Source organism: Canis aureus, chromosome 21 (genome assembly GCF_053574225.1).
Source record: "Canis aureus isolate CA01 chromosome 21, VMU_Caureus_v.1.0, whole genome shotgun sequence".
Lineage (NCBI taxonomy): Eukaryota > Metazoa > Chordata > Mammalia > Carnivora > Canidae > Canis > Canis aureus.
In genome coordinates this window covers 8,041,686-8,054,897 of record NC_135631.1, presented here as the reverse complement: position 1 = coordinate 8,054,897, position 13,212 = coordinate 8,041,686, and the positions used below count along the sequence as shown (strand labels likewise).

Here is a 13,212-nt window from a genome sequence, read left to right as displayed (position 1 = left end):
GACGTCCACGAGGAGAGGCCCGCCCATCGCCACAGCCTCTGGGGAGCTGGGTCTGCGCCCGTGGCTCCTCCACCACCACGGTGGCGGGGGTGGGGTGAAGCAGGACTGGCAGGACCAGGAGGGGTGGCAGCTCAGCTGTCCATCCCCTCACACCCACGCCAGCCTCCGCACGCCCTATGTTCGCGGGCTGCTTCTAGGCGAACCTGTCCAGTGGTCAGCTGCACCCCTGCCAGCTCCTCTGCTCATGAATGCTGCTTGCTCCCCCTCAGAGCTGTTTCCCGCAGCCCAAGGGAGAACACTGCCCTTTGTCACCCCACAATCACCTCTGGATTTATGCTGAGAATCGTAATTCCAAATAATTTTTAAATAGACCGTTTTCTATTTTACTTGGAATCCTTGTCCAAAAAATCAGTACTATCAGGGCAGCCTGGGTGGCTCAGCAGTTTAGTGCCCCCTTCAGCCTGGGGCGTGATCCTGGAGACCTGGGATCCAGCCCACGTCGGGCTCCCTGCATGGAGCCTGCTTCTCCCTCTGCCTGTGTCTCTGCCTCTCTCTCTCTCTGTGTCTCTTATGAATAAATAAATAAAATCTTTAAAAAAAATAAAAAATAAAAAATAAAAAATCAGTACTATCAGAGCATAAATACATTTCTCCTCATAAAAAGTGTCTTTTAAGGAGCATGCCTCCTCCAAATGGAATCTTTAGTTTGTCTGAAGCTGATAAAAGTCAAGAGTCAGGAAGCCATCTTCCACGTAGAACAAAGTGACCAATACCAAAGGGACATCACGAAGCAAGTGGATCAAAAAAAGTTTATTTTGAATATTTAATTTAAAAAAAATCATACCTATGATGTGTGCTACAGAAACTTAGATACAGTAATTGCATATAAAACCCGACCTAATTGTGGTAAAGCAAGGATTATGCAGAAATGCGCTTCAGGAAGTAGACGCTAATGTCCCAGACACCCGAGACACAGAATCTTCCAGAAAGACACCACCCCTGACTGTCGCAGGTGCCGACCTGGCCTCCCCAGCTCTCAGGAAGGCAATGCACTCCCATGCAGCATCCACAGGGTGCATCCTGGGGGGAGAATCACTCTCTGCTTCACGCTTCAGCCCAGTCAATCAGGCACATTTTCCTCTCACCTGACGTGGTATTTTAGCACAGAGAACATGACTGCCTTGATGGAAAAATGTTTCTGGCATTTACGGCAAAGAAGGCACCTGCCTGCCCGCAACAAAGGGCCACTTCTCACACAGCAAACACAGGGCCCAGCTGCAGGGGGCCACGTGCAGGCGACCCGAGGTCCTCAAACCCACACAACGGGCCACGCCGGGAGGGCAGTGTGTGTGGCACTGGGTGACACCACTTCGGAGGTGGGAGCAGGGACAGGAGCGAGCCCTCCTGGCATCAGGCGACCGGGAGGGTGAAGAGGGAGGGGAGAGCGGTCTGGGAAAACATGAAGGCTGTCCCACCTGGAGTTAAAGCTGCCGCCCGTTGCACCCCTGCCCATCGTCCTAACCTCCCATCAGGCTTCCCTCTTCCAAGGACGGGGACTCCACCCAACACCACACAGCCGGTCCGAGGACAGGCAGCATGTGTCAGGGTCCCGCCTGCTGCCAACGGGGGCAAGGCCAGCATGCACTCAGGACACCTAAGGGTCCCTCAAGTGACTCCACACGACAGTCCATTTGGCAAAAACAAAGACAATGCCTTAAACGCATAAAATCGATTACCGGAGTCCTCCTAAGGAGCATGATTACAATATATTAGCAAATTCTGTGGCATGAGCATTTCCAAAGCGTCAGCAGAAGCATGACGTATAAAAGCAGTATGTACAGCGGCCTCCTGCCTGGGCTCTGCACTCCGGCCTCCGTCCCCGAGAGCCCTACGGCCGCAGCTCCACATAGTTGGCTGGGAAGAGCCCATACCTGCCCTTGCACAACCCGCGCCACCAGCCATCATCGATCATCTCTATGTTGGTGATGATGTCATCAGGGTCAAAGGAGATTTCGTCATCACCCGCTAGGAGAGAGGACAGGAAAAGAGGACGGTGACACCCTGACACTCGGTGTGGCCGATCTGCTGGAAGGAGCGTGCTCTGGCAGCTGCTGGAGGGACTGGTGGCCCCTAGCCGGGAGGCAGAGCACAACTTTCTTTCCACCTGCCCTGCCCTCCCCCCGCTCCACACACCTGCCCTGAGCACCTGACACACAGAACGTACCCAGGCTCCCCAACACCAGGCTTCCCCCATTCTCCCACTGGAGAGGGTACCTATGAAGCTCAAAGGGGAGCCTAGGAAGGAGCCCAAGGACACGGACTGGGGCAGCAGGTACAAAGATAAACTCACTACATTGTAATAATTACAGATGCCAAATTTCACAAATTCCACACCCGTGTAAACAAATACGTGGAATATACGTAAGTAAATAGGAGGTGAAAGCTCCTGTCCGGTGCTACGGCTGGCAGCCTGAGGATGAGGAGTATGATCTTGGAAGGTCCACAAAACGGCCCTCTAGTAGCAAAGGGAGAAATGGCTTTGCGGTGGAGACTGTCCCACACTGGACCAGAGGTGGTGGGGACACCGCTGTGAGACACACAGGGGAACATGTTGTGTGCCCAACAGGGTACATGGTAAAGAGAAGGAAGCTCTCCCGGGTCCGCCCTGTCCTCACAGCACAGCCTCAGGGGAACTGCAGGGCCTCCCAGGATGGGAGGCCACAGGCGGATTGGAGGGACCTGGCCCAACCAAACAAGGGGGGCTTGGGACAGCTGGCAAACACGTGAGCAGCCTGCAGACGTCATGACGTTTCAGGGCTAACTTTCCCACTTGGGGCTTTGAGGGTGGCCAGTGTCCTTGGTTTTCGAGAGCTCACACTGGGATCCCTAGGGGGCTTGGGGCACCCATGAGGTTCAGGGATGTGTAAAAATGGAGAGAAAAACGGAATTTCTGTAACTCTGAGATTATTTCAAAATAAGTTACTTCTTAAAAGTTGTAATAAAGCTCTAGGAGTCTAATTCCTGAGTGGAACCAGTAGAAAATGAACACCAAAATGGAACGCGGGTAGTCTCACCAGCCTGGTAGTCATATAGGGCGACGGCCGTGATCCCAAGGTCATTTTCATATTCGTCATAGGTGTTTTCCTCTAAAAATAAAACAAGATGAGCTGAGGGTCAGCCAAAGTGCCACAGGTGCACTGAGCCATCTCAACATTGTCAGCCAGCCCTCCTGGGACAGAAGAAAAGCTGCTGGGGAGGGAGGGGGATGGGGCCGTGAGCAAACCAGGAAGAGGGACCCCAGGTTTAGGGAGCAAACCCCTTGCTTCCAACGCCGACACCAGCCGGTGAGTAGGACAATCTGAGTGGGTACTGGGGCAGCTTCAGAGGACGGGTTCTTAAATTTTACAGGTTTAGTACTTCAAGGAGGGATCACATGGTGGCAAGACCATGGCCAGCAGGGCAAGGAGGCTGCACTGCCCAAATGCCTCACATCACACTCAGGGAAAAGCTAAGACACTGTCCTGAGCTGTGTTCTCTAATGAATTAAGGTTAAATCTGCCCAAATATGTTGAAGGAAACCTTATCTTTAAAGATAAGAAACTGATTTCAGTGTTTGTCCCACTGAAACATCTATGGAATTTTCTAAGTTTACAGAAATCATCTCTAAGAACATCAAGTTGCTGTCTTCATGGAGCTGGGCTTGCCCCAAGCTCCTACTTTGAGGAGCAGTGGAGGCCCCTTCCTTCAGTCACCCCACCCGCCACCCCAGAGCAGCCAGGGCCTTCCTGGAGCCTCCATGGGAGTCCATGCCAAGCCCCAGGGCGTCTGGCACCCTCTCAGCAGAGAGGTGAGGACCCCGCATCAAGCACAGGCAAGGCAGGGCACGTCAGAGAGCTGGATGTCACTCGCACAGAGGAGCAGAGGGGGATTTGGTGGGATGCCCTGCCCCCTACCTGCTTGATAGTGGCCCGAGGTCTCTGTGGCCTCATAGACTGCATCAGGGGCATAGGCCAGGCCCTGCTGGCTGCTGGCATCTTGGTAGTCGGCGGCTTCCATGCTGTACACGGGCTCAGGCTCAGCCTTGAATGAAGCTGCGTCCTGGGGAAGGGAAGGGTCAGGAGACATTTCCTGTGGCCCATGCCAGGTCACCAATACGCGACTACTTCTTAGTTCCAGGGGATCCGCAACATGGATATGTGGATAAGGAGGCATTACCTGCTAACATTTTGAGAATGCTCGGGTTCTAATCATGCCATGGCACCAATAGGAGGACCACGTGCCATTTCCTGCTGAGTAACCCCACTGTCACTCTAAAGTCCTACAGTGATTAAACCACACGGCCTGTGGCTGACTCGGGGCAGGTCTGGCCCATGTGTAAAGGCCCAGGCCGTGGAGGCTGCCTGATGTGCCCGAGGACCAGCCAGCCAGCCATGCCTCTAATGGCAATGTCACAATGTCACCCACTGCACCGCCCAGAGCAGCCCCATCCCCAGCCAGTGGGGTTCAAGTCTCCCCAAATCCTCTGAGGGAAGGGAAGGGAAGAGTAATCAGCAAGCCACGAGCTAGCACATACGCTCAGAGAATCAACACCAGGCTGTTCAGTCATCATGACTTGTAACCCTAACAGAAGTGGCTTTAGTCTGTGATTCCAAACAGGCTCCATCTAAAGGCACCCTTGGGGGTCAGATGAGCAAGGGACATACAGAAGAACCAGCAGGGTCAGGCACTGGCTTTCAACGGCAGATGACTATCGTGGCTCAGGCAGCCCGTGAGAGCTACTAGGGAGGCCACGGAGAGGGGACTCAGCATCCAGGACAGGCATGGAGCCACACAAGGGTCACACTGCAAGGCAGGGACAGACCCAGAGCCTCCTCTGGGTGTGTCTCCGTGGATGTGCAGGTGGTGCCCTAGAGGGTTAGAGGCTGGGTGATGAGTGTGGGGGCACCATGCTGGCTGCCTAGCGGATCCTGAGCAAGTTGGGGGTGTGTGTGGGGGGTCCCTTTTCCCTGTATTCTGGCCTAAGTACCTCTGCCCCTGGTGTACCACACGGTTCTGGCAGAGCTTCTGGTCAACGGACCCACCTGTATTCCCGTTAAGGACAGCACATCATGCCAACCTTTTCAAAGGACCAACTCCTCAGTGACTGGCCTAGCAGTGGAACAGGACAAGGGGAGATGGCTCAAGGCTCCTCCTGCCACTAGGTATGAGCCACAAGGCCGTGCCACAATGTCTACGAGCCCAGGAGGACACAGCCACCATGCATAGGGAGCGGCAGCTCGGAGAGGGCCCTGGTGCCAATGGGACCCTGGACAACCCCAGAGACCCAGGCTTGCTGCCCAGAGCTCTCCTGGATCATGAGCTACCCAGAGGGCTCACCCCTTTCAGTGTCAGCAAAGCAGAGGTAGGTTCTATTCCTTACAACCCAATGGCCTCTGAGGATGTCCCGGTGAGAGAGGAAGGGCATGGGAACCAGGACAGTGGCCATGGGGACAGAGGGGACAGGATGCAGGGCTCAGCTAGGTGTGGTCACGGAGGCAGTGACCACACCTAGGAGGTGCTCCTGAGAGCAAGCGAGGAATGGTGAGGCAGGCAGCCCAGTAACTCAGAGCCCAGGAGAGGATACAGGTCCTAGGAACACAGGCAGGTAGTCACAAGGCACTGATGATGGGAATGAGGGTAAGGGCCAAGGACAGTCGCTGGGGAATATTCAGGAGGGGCTGAGGGAAGGACAGCTGGTGAGGGCGACTGGTGAAGTCAGGTCATGTAGGAGGACGGCAGCCGGGTGCCAGGAAATGGGTTTCCAGGATGGAGTATCGTCAATATCAAACGTAACAGAGAGTAAGATAAAGACTAGAAATGGTCTACATGGCAATAAGAGACCCGACTGGGAGGCAGCAGGCTGGGTGAGGAGGGGCCCCTGCACACGGGGAGAGACTGAGCATGTGGCATGCACCCTCTAGTGCTCAGGAGGGCTACTCCTTAGGCCGCCCTCCCAGCTGTGGCACTGGGCAGAGTGGGGTAGGGTTGCTGCCCCATGCACAATGGCATCGACCTGGGAAGGGAGTCTATGGGGAGTCAGACTCATTTGCAAACTGAACGAAAACACCAACCTCATAGACAGGGCTTGGAGGCGGCTTCTCCTGAGCTGGCTGAGGAGTCGGGGATGCAGGGGGCGTTGGCTTTTGGGCCTGGGCTTGGGCTTGCTCCTGAAAACAAAGACAGGTGGCAGAATGTTACCAGGTTGCCTCAACAACACAGTTTCAGAAAAAGGTCCACCCGGGCTCACATTACAGCAGATCACTGCTGGAGCAGAGTGCGGGGGGGGGGGGGGGGGGGCGGTACTAAGCATGGAGACTCAGCACCCATGACCATAAGAACAGAACACAGGACCTCAGGGGCCCCTGTCCTCCTGCTGCCACCACATAAACCACAGGGTACATGCAGCTATGTGGCAACAGGCAGGCTGCTGCCCCGTGAGCCGCCCAGACCGCACAGTAACCAGATGAGGACCTGGAGGCTGAGCTGCTGCTGTAGTGACAGATTTCTGGGGACCTACGAATGGGTGTGTGCTGCATGTAGGACAGATAGGAATCATTAGGGGCCAGGTAGTGGGCTGTAGTAGACAGAATAATGGCAGCTCAAAGACGTAGACACCCCAGACCCCAGGTCCTGGGAGGAGGTGGCATCAGGGTCAAAGGGACTGAGACTGGAAGGAGTCACGGACAGGAGGCAGGAGACATCTCAGGTTCTTGGTGGTCCCAACGTAACCACAGGCCCTTCCCTCTCAGAGGGAGGGAGGCACAAGAGAGACACATCAGAAGATATGACCACGAAAGCAAAGGCTGAGAAGGGTCCCAAGCCAAGGAAAACGCGGGTGCCTCCAGAAGCTGGGAAAGGCCACGAGACAGGTCTCCTCTGGAGCCTCCAGAACTGAGAGGGTACACAAGTGTTCTCTAAGCCAGAGCCTAGGGGCGTGTGGGATGGTAGCCCCAGAAAACCCCTGCAGACAGCAGAAGAGGGAGGACCATGAGGGGCACGTGCCGGGGAGCCACAGAAGCAGGAACGGACCATCCTTGGCCCCGACTGCACCAGCCAGACAGTCCAGTTCACACACTACTTAGACCCACCCACGGCCCAAAACACCCAGGTCTGGGGAGACCCGGGCTGCTGTTCACACCTGAATCACTGTACAGAGGTCTGTGACGGCCCCTCTCATAGCTGGCTGGCTACAAAGAGTTCCTTCTCACCAGGAGCCAAGACATGAGAGTCCAGCACACCTGGACCCACGCGGACGTCCTGCCCACCCGCCAACGGAGGGAGCCCCACCCCCAGCCAAGAGGACTCTGGAGTGAGGACTGAGGGGGTACTGGCTCACAGGGACAAGCAGGCAAGGGCGGGGGCTGGAAGCGGAGGACAACGCCACAGAAGGGACAGTAAGACAGGGCAGAAAAAGGCGCCAGTACATGTGCTGCCGAGGCAAGCGCCAGAGAAAGGTGCGAGGACAGAACCGCGGCGATGCCCTCCCCCTCTGCAAGCCGCCTGCTCCTGCTGACGGGACCCAGCAGTTACAACCTGAAGACATAACATGAGCAAGGCGTTGTTAATCATTTGAAAAGACCGAGACACATCAAGAAAAGCGCCTTCTAGAGTAAATACTCATGTGTTGAATAAAGAAAACCGAACTTCTAGGCTTCTTCCAAAGTTTCTAGTGATTATGGAACGGTAAAAAGAGGTAATTCTACAAATTTGTTCTTCTTCTGTGTGTGATGAAACAACCATCAGGGCGTATTTAATTCACATCTCTGGTGCCCACCGCACCATCCACCTCAACCATCCATTCCCCCCTTCCGCCCGACGGGGGTTCTCCGAGCCCTAACTACTGATTTTGGGGAGGAGAGGTCTATAGGGTGGAAAAAAGCTTTCTGGGTATGAAAGAACTCCATGGGCTTTCTTCTCTGATTCACTTCGTAACTATCTGAGAGCAGGTGGGAGTTCATCCTGCTCCAGAACCCGAGGCCACAGCACGGGGAGCTGCTGGGCGCAGGCTGCCTGGTCCGCAGGGGGTAATGTGGACACCCAGGCTCAGAGAGAAGCCTGGGGAAGGCAGGCGCACAGGCCCTCCCGCTCACCGCCCGCAGCCCCCGCGCCAACCCCCTCCGGCAGACAGGCAGGGCAAAGAAGCACACACAAATAAACGCAAGAGACCCAGGTACAGAAAGCACCAAGAGTTGAAAAAGAAAGCAGAAAGCGGGTCTGATGCCCTACACAGAGTTCCTTCTGTATCTCAGCCTTCTCTCCACAAGACAGGGGCTCCAGAGGGTGACAGGACAGAAGAGAGACTGTCAGGGACACATCTGGCCTGGGTCTCAGAGGAGGGAGAATTTCAGAGGCCAGTGGGCTTGCAGGTCACCAGGGCACTGGAGCAGCAAGGCTGACCAGCTAGTACATGTGGCTGAGAGTTACAGTTCCTAGGAGCCAAGCCTCGAACGAGGCTTCAAAACGTTTTCCACTGAGAACCTTCTAGACCACAGGCCCAGGACGACACACACTCACATGCAGCTGCCTCCGGGCCTCCTCCTGCTCCTGTCTCTCCTTTGCCATCCTCTGGGCCTTCTCCGCTTCTGCCTTCCGTCTGTCCTCCTGCTCCTTCTCCTTAGCCAGGTTTTCAAAGTTGGCTCTGATGTTACTTGTTCTGCTGTTCACTGCAGCGGGGAGGAAAGATGCACGCCTGGTGTCAGAGTAGCACTGTCTCTCCCACAACCAAAACCCTGCACCAGGGTGGCCTGCCCCTCGGGGTCCAGCCTGGCAGGGAGGCGTCCCCCAGCTTGGTCACCTCCCCAAGTCCCAGACTGGCCGCTGCGCCTCCATCTACTGCACACTCTGCAGGACTGCCGGACATCGAAGTCTGGTATCTGGAATATTGTTATATTCCAAACAGTACTTCACCAGCACATATTTAGGAGGGGAAAAAGGACATTTTCCCTAACAATGCCCTTTGAGGACACTGTACGAAGCACTGATATTCTATAAATCTCAAGCCCTGAGCATACACCTGCCAATCTCCTGTGGTGGACGGGAGGGGGGCATACACACAAGTTCTGTGGTGGCTTGAGGAAAACCATTTGTGTGCTGAGCTGCAAGTTATGCTGATTTTTCACGGAACACAAGTAACTGACAAACTATGGGTATGTGCCTTTTGGTACTTGGCAGACACTCTCTCTAAAATGAATAAACTCAATCTATCATGTCAAGAAAACGGCAGTATCTGTTGTCATGGGGAAAAAAAAATCAAGTTTTCAAGAAAAGTCAGAATTGTGGAAAACTTGACAATTTCCCAGTTTCACTTGAGGACTTAAATACGACTGATAACATTAATGAATGTAATTGGGGGTACCAAAGACTGAAAAGACACATTTGGAAGTTTGGCGTAGCTCAACAGTCTAGTACTTTGCAAATGTCCAGTGCGTGTTCGAGAATCACGCAGTTTATAAGGGAGTCTACCCTCTAAGAGAAGCAGGAAAGCACTGCCTGTCCCAGTGCAGGATCACATAGGCACATCCGTGGTGACCGGAGAAGCTACAGTAATGCCCTTCTCTTTTCCAACAGCGTGTCTGGGGGAGTCCAGATTTTCTTCCAAAACATAATTCACCGTAACAGATCAGATGCAGAACCAGCTCTAACAACAAAGATCTTTTACTAAGGAGATTTATGGACAGCAAAGCAATGCCACGCTTCTGCAAGGGTTTTGTTTTGAGAATGTAGTTACTTCTTCCATTAATAGTATTACCGTTAACATGTGATGTTTCATTGTTTTTAAGCGAATTAATAACATCTCAAATTCTTCTGTTTTAATCTCACTACAACAACGATCAGGAGACACAAGCCCCACAAACGATCCCTATGAGTGCTGAAGTGTTCTGACACCCCCAAGTCTGGGAACCACTGACCCAGGGCGTCCACAGGAAACAAAAAGCATGCCCTGCCCATTGTCCGTTTACCACTTTCTATGTTTCCCCCGACTCAGGAATACTCTTAGAGTGTGGCTCGTGGGCTGAAGCAGGTATAGGGCGCGTTCTCTCATGGCAGCAGCCTTGCACAGGGCCCACAGAGAGAAAAGGCAAGAGCATCTACTTCAGCTTCCACACAGGTGAGTAACACACTCCTCACATCACAGCCATAGCTGACTGGCCCAACTGGCCAGCTGGGGGCAGGGGGGGTCTGTGGCCTCAAGAACCTCCCAGAACCTGGTCCCCAGCAGTGAGGAGGGCCATTGTGGATGGGCGCTTAGCCCAGCTCTGCTTTGGGAGGCACCCCACCAAACCAATCCCCCGCTGCCAGAGCGCTGCAACATGCTGCATCTGCAGGGACACCCAGGCCTTTCATCAAGGTGTAGCAAAATCCCTTCCTCAAAGTGAACAGAACGAGGGTGCTCTCCAGCTGCTCCCAGCTTGCATGGTACCCACCATGGTAACACTACATGGCATAGGAGCTCGTCCTGGTGTCTGCCACAACTTACCTGCCTCGACAGGGACAGTCTTCTGATAAGCAGGGGCCACCTGGGCGACATCCTCGAATGTGGAAGCATTCTACCAAGACAGAAGCAAGAAATCAGGGGAGCACTTTTCTTACTCTCCATACCCTGAAAGGGTTTCTGCCTCCCCCAGAGCTTCCAAAAGAATCATGGAGGGAGCCCAGCGTCTCATATCCACCTCTCTGCCGTTGCATGGAAGGGCTAGGGCAGTAAGACTACCCTATATGACACTGCACGGGAGGGTACAAGCATCTGTCCTGACGCACACAAGGTACAATGCCAAGAGCAAACCCCAATGTCAGCTAAGGACTCTGGGCAACAAACATGTGTACACAGACTTGTGGGCTGTAACAAGCACATCACCCTAGGGGATGCTGGTAACTGGTTGTGGGAGTTTGTGCATGGGCGAAAGCATGGGTGTACGGGAAACCAGTCACTTCGTCCCGTATTTGCTAAACCTGCTCTGAAAGGCGGTCAACAAACCCCCCCACCCCAAAAATGCAGGTTGGCATTCGTGCAATCATGACCCAAGTATGTACTCTTCTCAAACCCCCTCTCCCTGGCCACCAAGAGAGGCTTGAGTGTTTGCAGGGAGCCCCAATGCCTCCACTCTGCTGGGGACGACACCCTGGGCCATGCTGGAGCCTCACGGGGCCCAACCGTCCACATTTCCCAATGTGGGAGATCCCCTATTCCCGTCCTGCAGGGGATCCAACTGCCAGAGCAAAGCAGACTGTCCACCCAGATGCACACAGACAGGTTCACAGGCCCCACCGGCCATCCTCAGTTTCCCTGTGAGTAAACACCTCCTGGAAAAACACAACAGGGGCTCAGGACACTGCTGCTTTTCGGACTCACAACATGAGAAGGAAAAGGGCCTGGAGGAGGCAAGTAGCTGAAGCTCACCTGGCTGCATGAAGCTGAGGGTAAGCAGTGCTCTGAGGAGTGCGCGTGCCTCCCTGGAGTGCAGCACAGGTGGCACGAGGGTACGAGACCCTACCTGCCCCCCACCCTCCACATACACAAGCCCTTCCAACCCAGCTGTGCCCCAGTCCGGGGGTCACCAAGCCATCCCTGCTGCTCTCAGGGGTGACTGCCAGGCTCCAGCTGCACCACAGCCTGCCTTGTCTCCAATTCTCCAGCATACTCCCTGGAATCGTCCCTGGGGGCTTCTGTCCTAGTTGTGCTGTCTCTCCAACACCCCTACCTCCTCCTTACTGACCAGAACCCTCTCCCTCTGCTGCTCCTCCTCAGCGCAGATTCTGCTCCCCATTCCTCAGTCCAGCCTGCCAGGCACCCCTCACCCATTTCCATCAGTCCCAGTAACTATGTAGACACAAGTCCCAGCAACCCCACCTCTCTCAGGTATGACCTCAAGTCACCGCCTGACTGTGAATCTCCTGTACACATTTATCAGAACCTGGGTAGTCACCATACCTTTCCAAGCCTTGTACCCTGCCACAAGCTCCCAGGGCCTATATGTAGTCACGTAATGGAGCCCCCCGGGTGTCAACATCTATATGGTCAGCTGTGAGCCCAATGGAAGGACTCCAGAAGGACCAGCCCTGTCATCGGTGACCGTGAGCCAGGCACAGGCCTGGGTGGGATGGCCTTTGCTGAGCTGAACTGAAGGGATAGAGGCCTCCCAGTTCCAAGTGGAGCAGCTGCACACTGCCCATAAACCCAACACTCTTGACAGAGCTGGACTATAAATGCGAACCATCATCCAACAGATGTTTAAGACTGACTTGCTGAGACTCTGAAGCCACTGGAATGGACAAAGTCCCTGGGGAGAGGAATAAATGTATCCCCAGGGGAAGGCAGTAAGAAAAGCCCAGCAGTTAAGCTCTAGCCCTAGACAACCTGTCCCATGGGCCTTCTGCAGCAAGGCAGATGTTCTGGATCTGCATGCTCCAACATGGGAGCCACCACCCAAATGTGGCCAATGAGTTCTCCTACCATGGCCTCTGCTACCAAGGAACTCAATTTCCAATCTGGTTTACTACTAATTTGAATTCAGACAAACACACATTCTTGGGCTGTTGTGCTGGCCTAAAGGCTAAATGCCCCGGTTCCAACGGTGGACCAGCCACATGCCTTGGTGTTGTGGCTAAGCACGGAGCCTGCCTGGCCGGGGCCCAACTAGAAAACAGGCAGGGATAGTATCTGCCTCACAGCAGATACTGGGAGAGGACAGCCCTGGCACACAGGAAGCACCATCCAAGTGCCCATACTACTGAAAACATGAGCCAACAGCCCCGAGGCCACCCACAGAGCAGCAGCACATACCAAGAGCTCTGTAAATCCCCAAACCTTTCAGGAAAAAACATTCATCCCTGGGTCAGAAATACTCACCTTATCCATCCGATCCTTCTGCACCCCATATTTTCCACCGAATCCTTTGGAGTAGTCTGAAATATGGCACAACACAACACTTACTCTTAGGTCAAGGACCAGCACAGTACCGCCAGCAGAGGCATGCAGACAGATCCAGAAACAGCCCAAGAAAATGCACCCAGCGCAAAAAGAAACAAGAACCGCCACACAATGGGTCTTTACTTGCAAGGTGAGTTTTGTTTCTACCAATGGTATTCAGTAGACAGGCAGGCGTGAGGCAGGAAAGAGGCGTGTGCATGCTTTCCGCATTCTCCCGAGGGACAGAAAGGGTGCCGGGCACGGGC

At 54.3% G+C, this 13,212-nt stretch overlaps 1 protein-coding gene across 5 annotated transcripts in view; it reads right to left on the bottom strand.

Annotated features, from left to right (window-relative positions):
• Positions 1-795: 795 nt before the first annotated feature.
• The window catches only part of CTTN (cortactin), a 32,030-nt gene continuing 19,613 nt past the window's right edge, over positions 796-13,212 (bottom strand). For all 5 annotated transcript variants that reach the window (XM_077862786.1, XM_077862782.1, XM_077862787.1 and 2 more), the window contains 7 exons: positions 12,887-12,942; positions 10,517-10,586; positions 8,554-8,702; positions 6,111-6,206; positions 3,954-4,098; positions 3,075-3,146; positions 796-2,025 (listed from right to left, as the gene is read on the bottom strand). In XM_077862786.1, the coding sequence (XP_077718912.1) occupies positions 1,889-2,025; positions 3,075-3,146; positions 3,954-4,098; positions 6,111-6,206; positions 8,554-8,702; positions 10,517-10,586; positions 12,887-12,942 (725 nt within the window). In that variant the 3' untranslated portion in view covers positions 796-1,888. The remainder of the gene's footprint in view (positions 2,026-3,074; positions 3,147-3,953; positions 4,099-6,110; positions 6,207-8,553; positions 8,703-10,516; positions 10,587-12,886; positions 12,943-13,212) is intronic.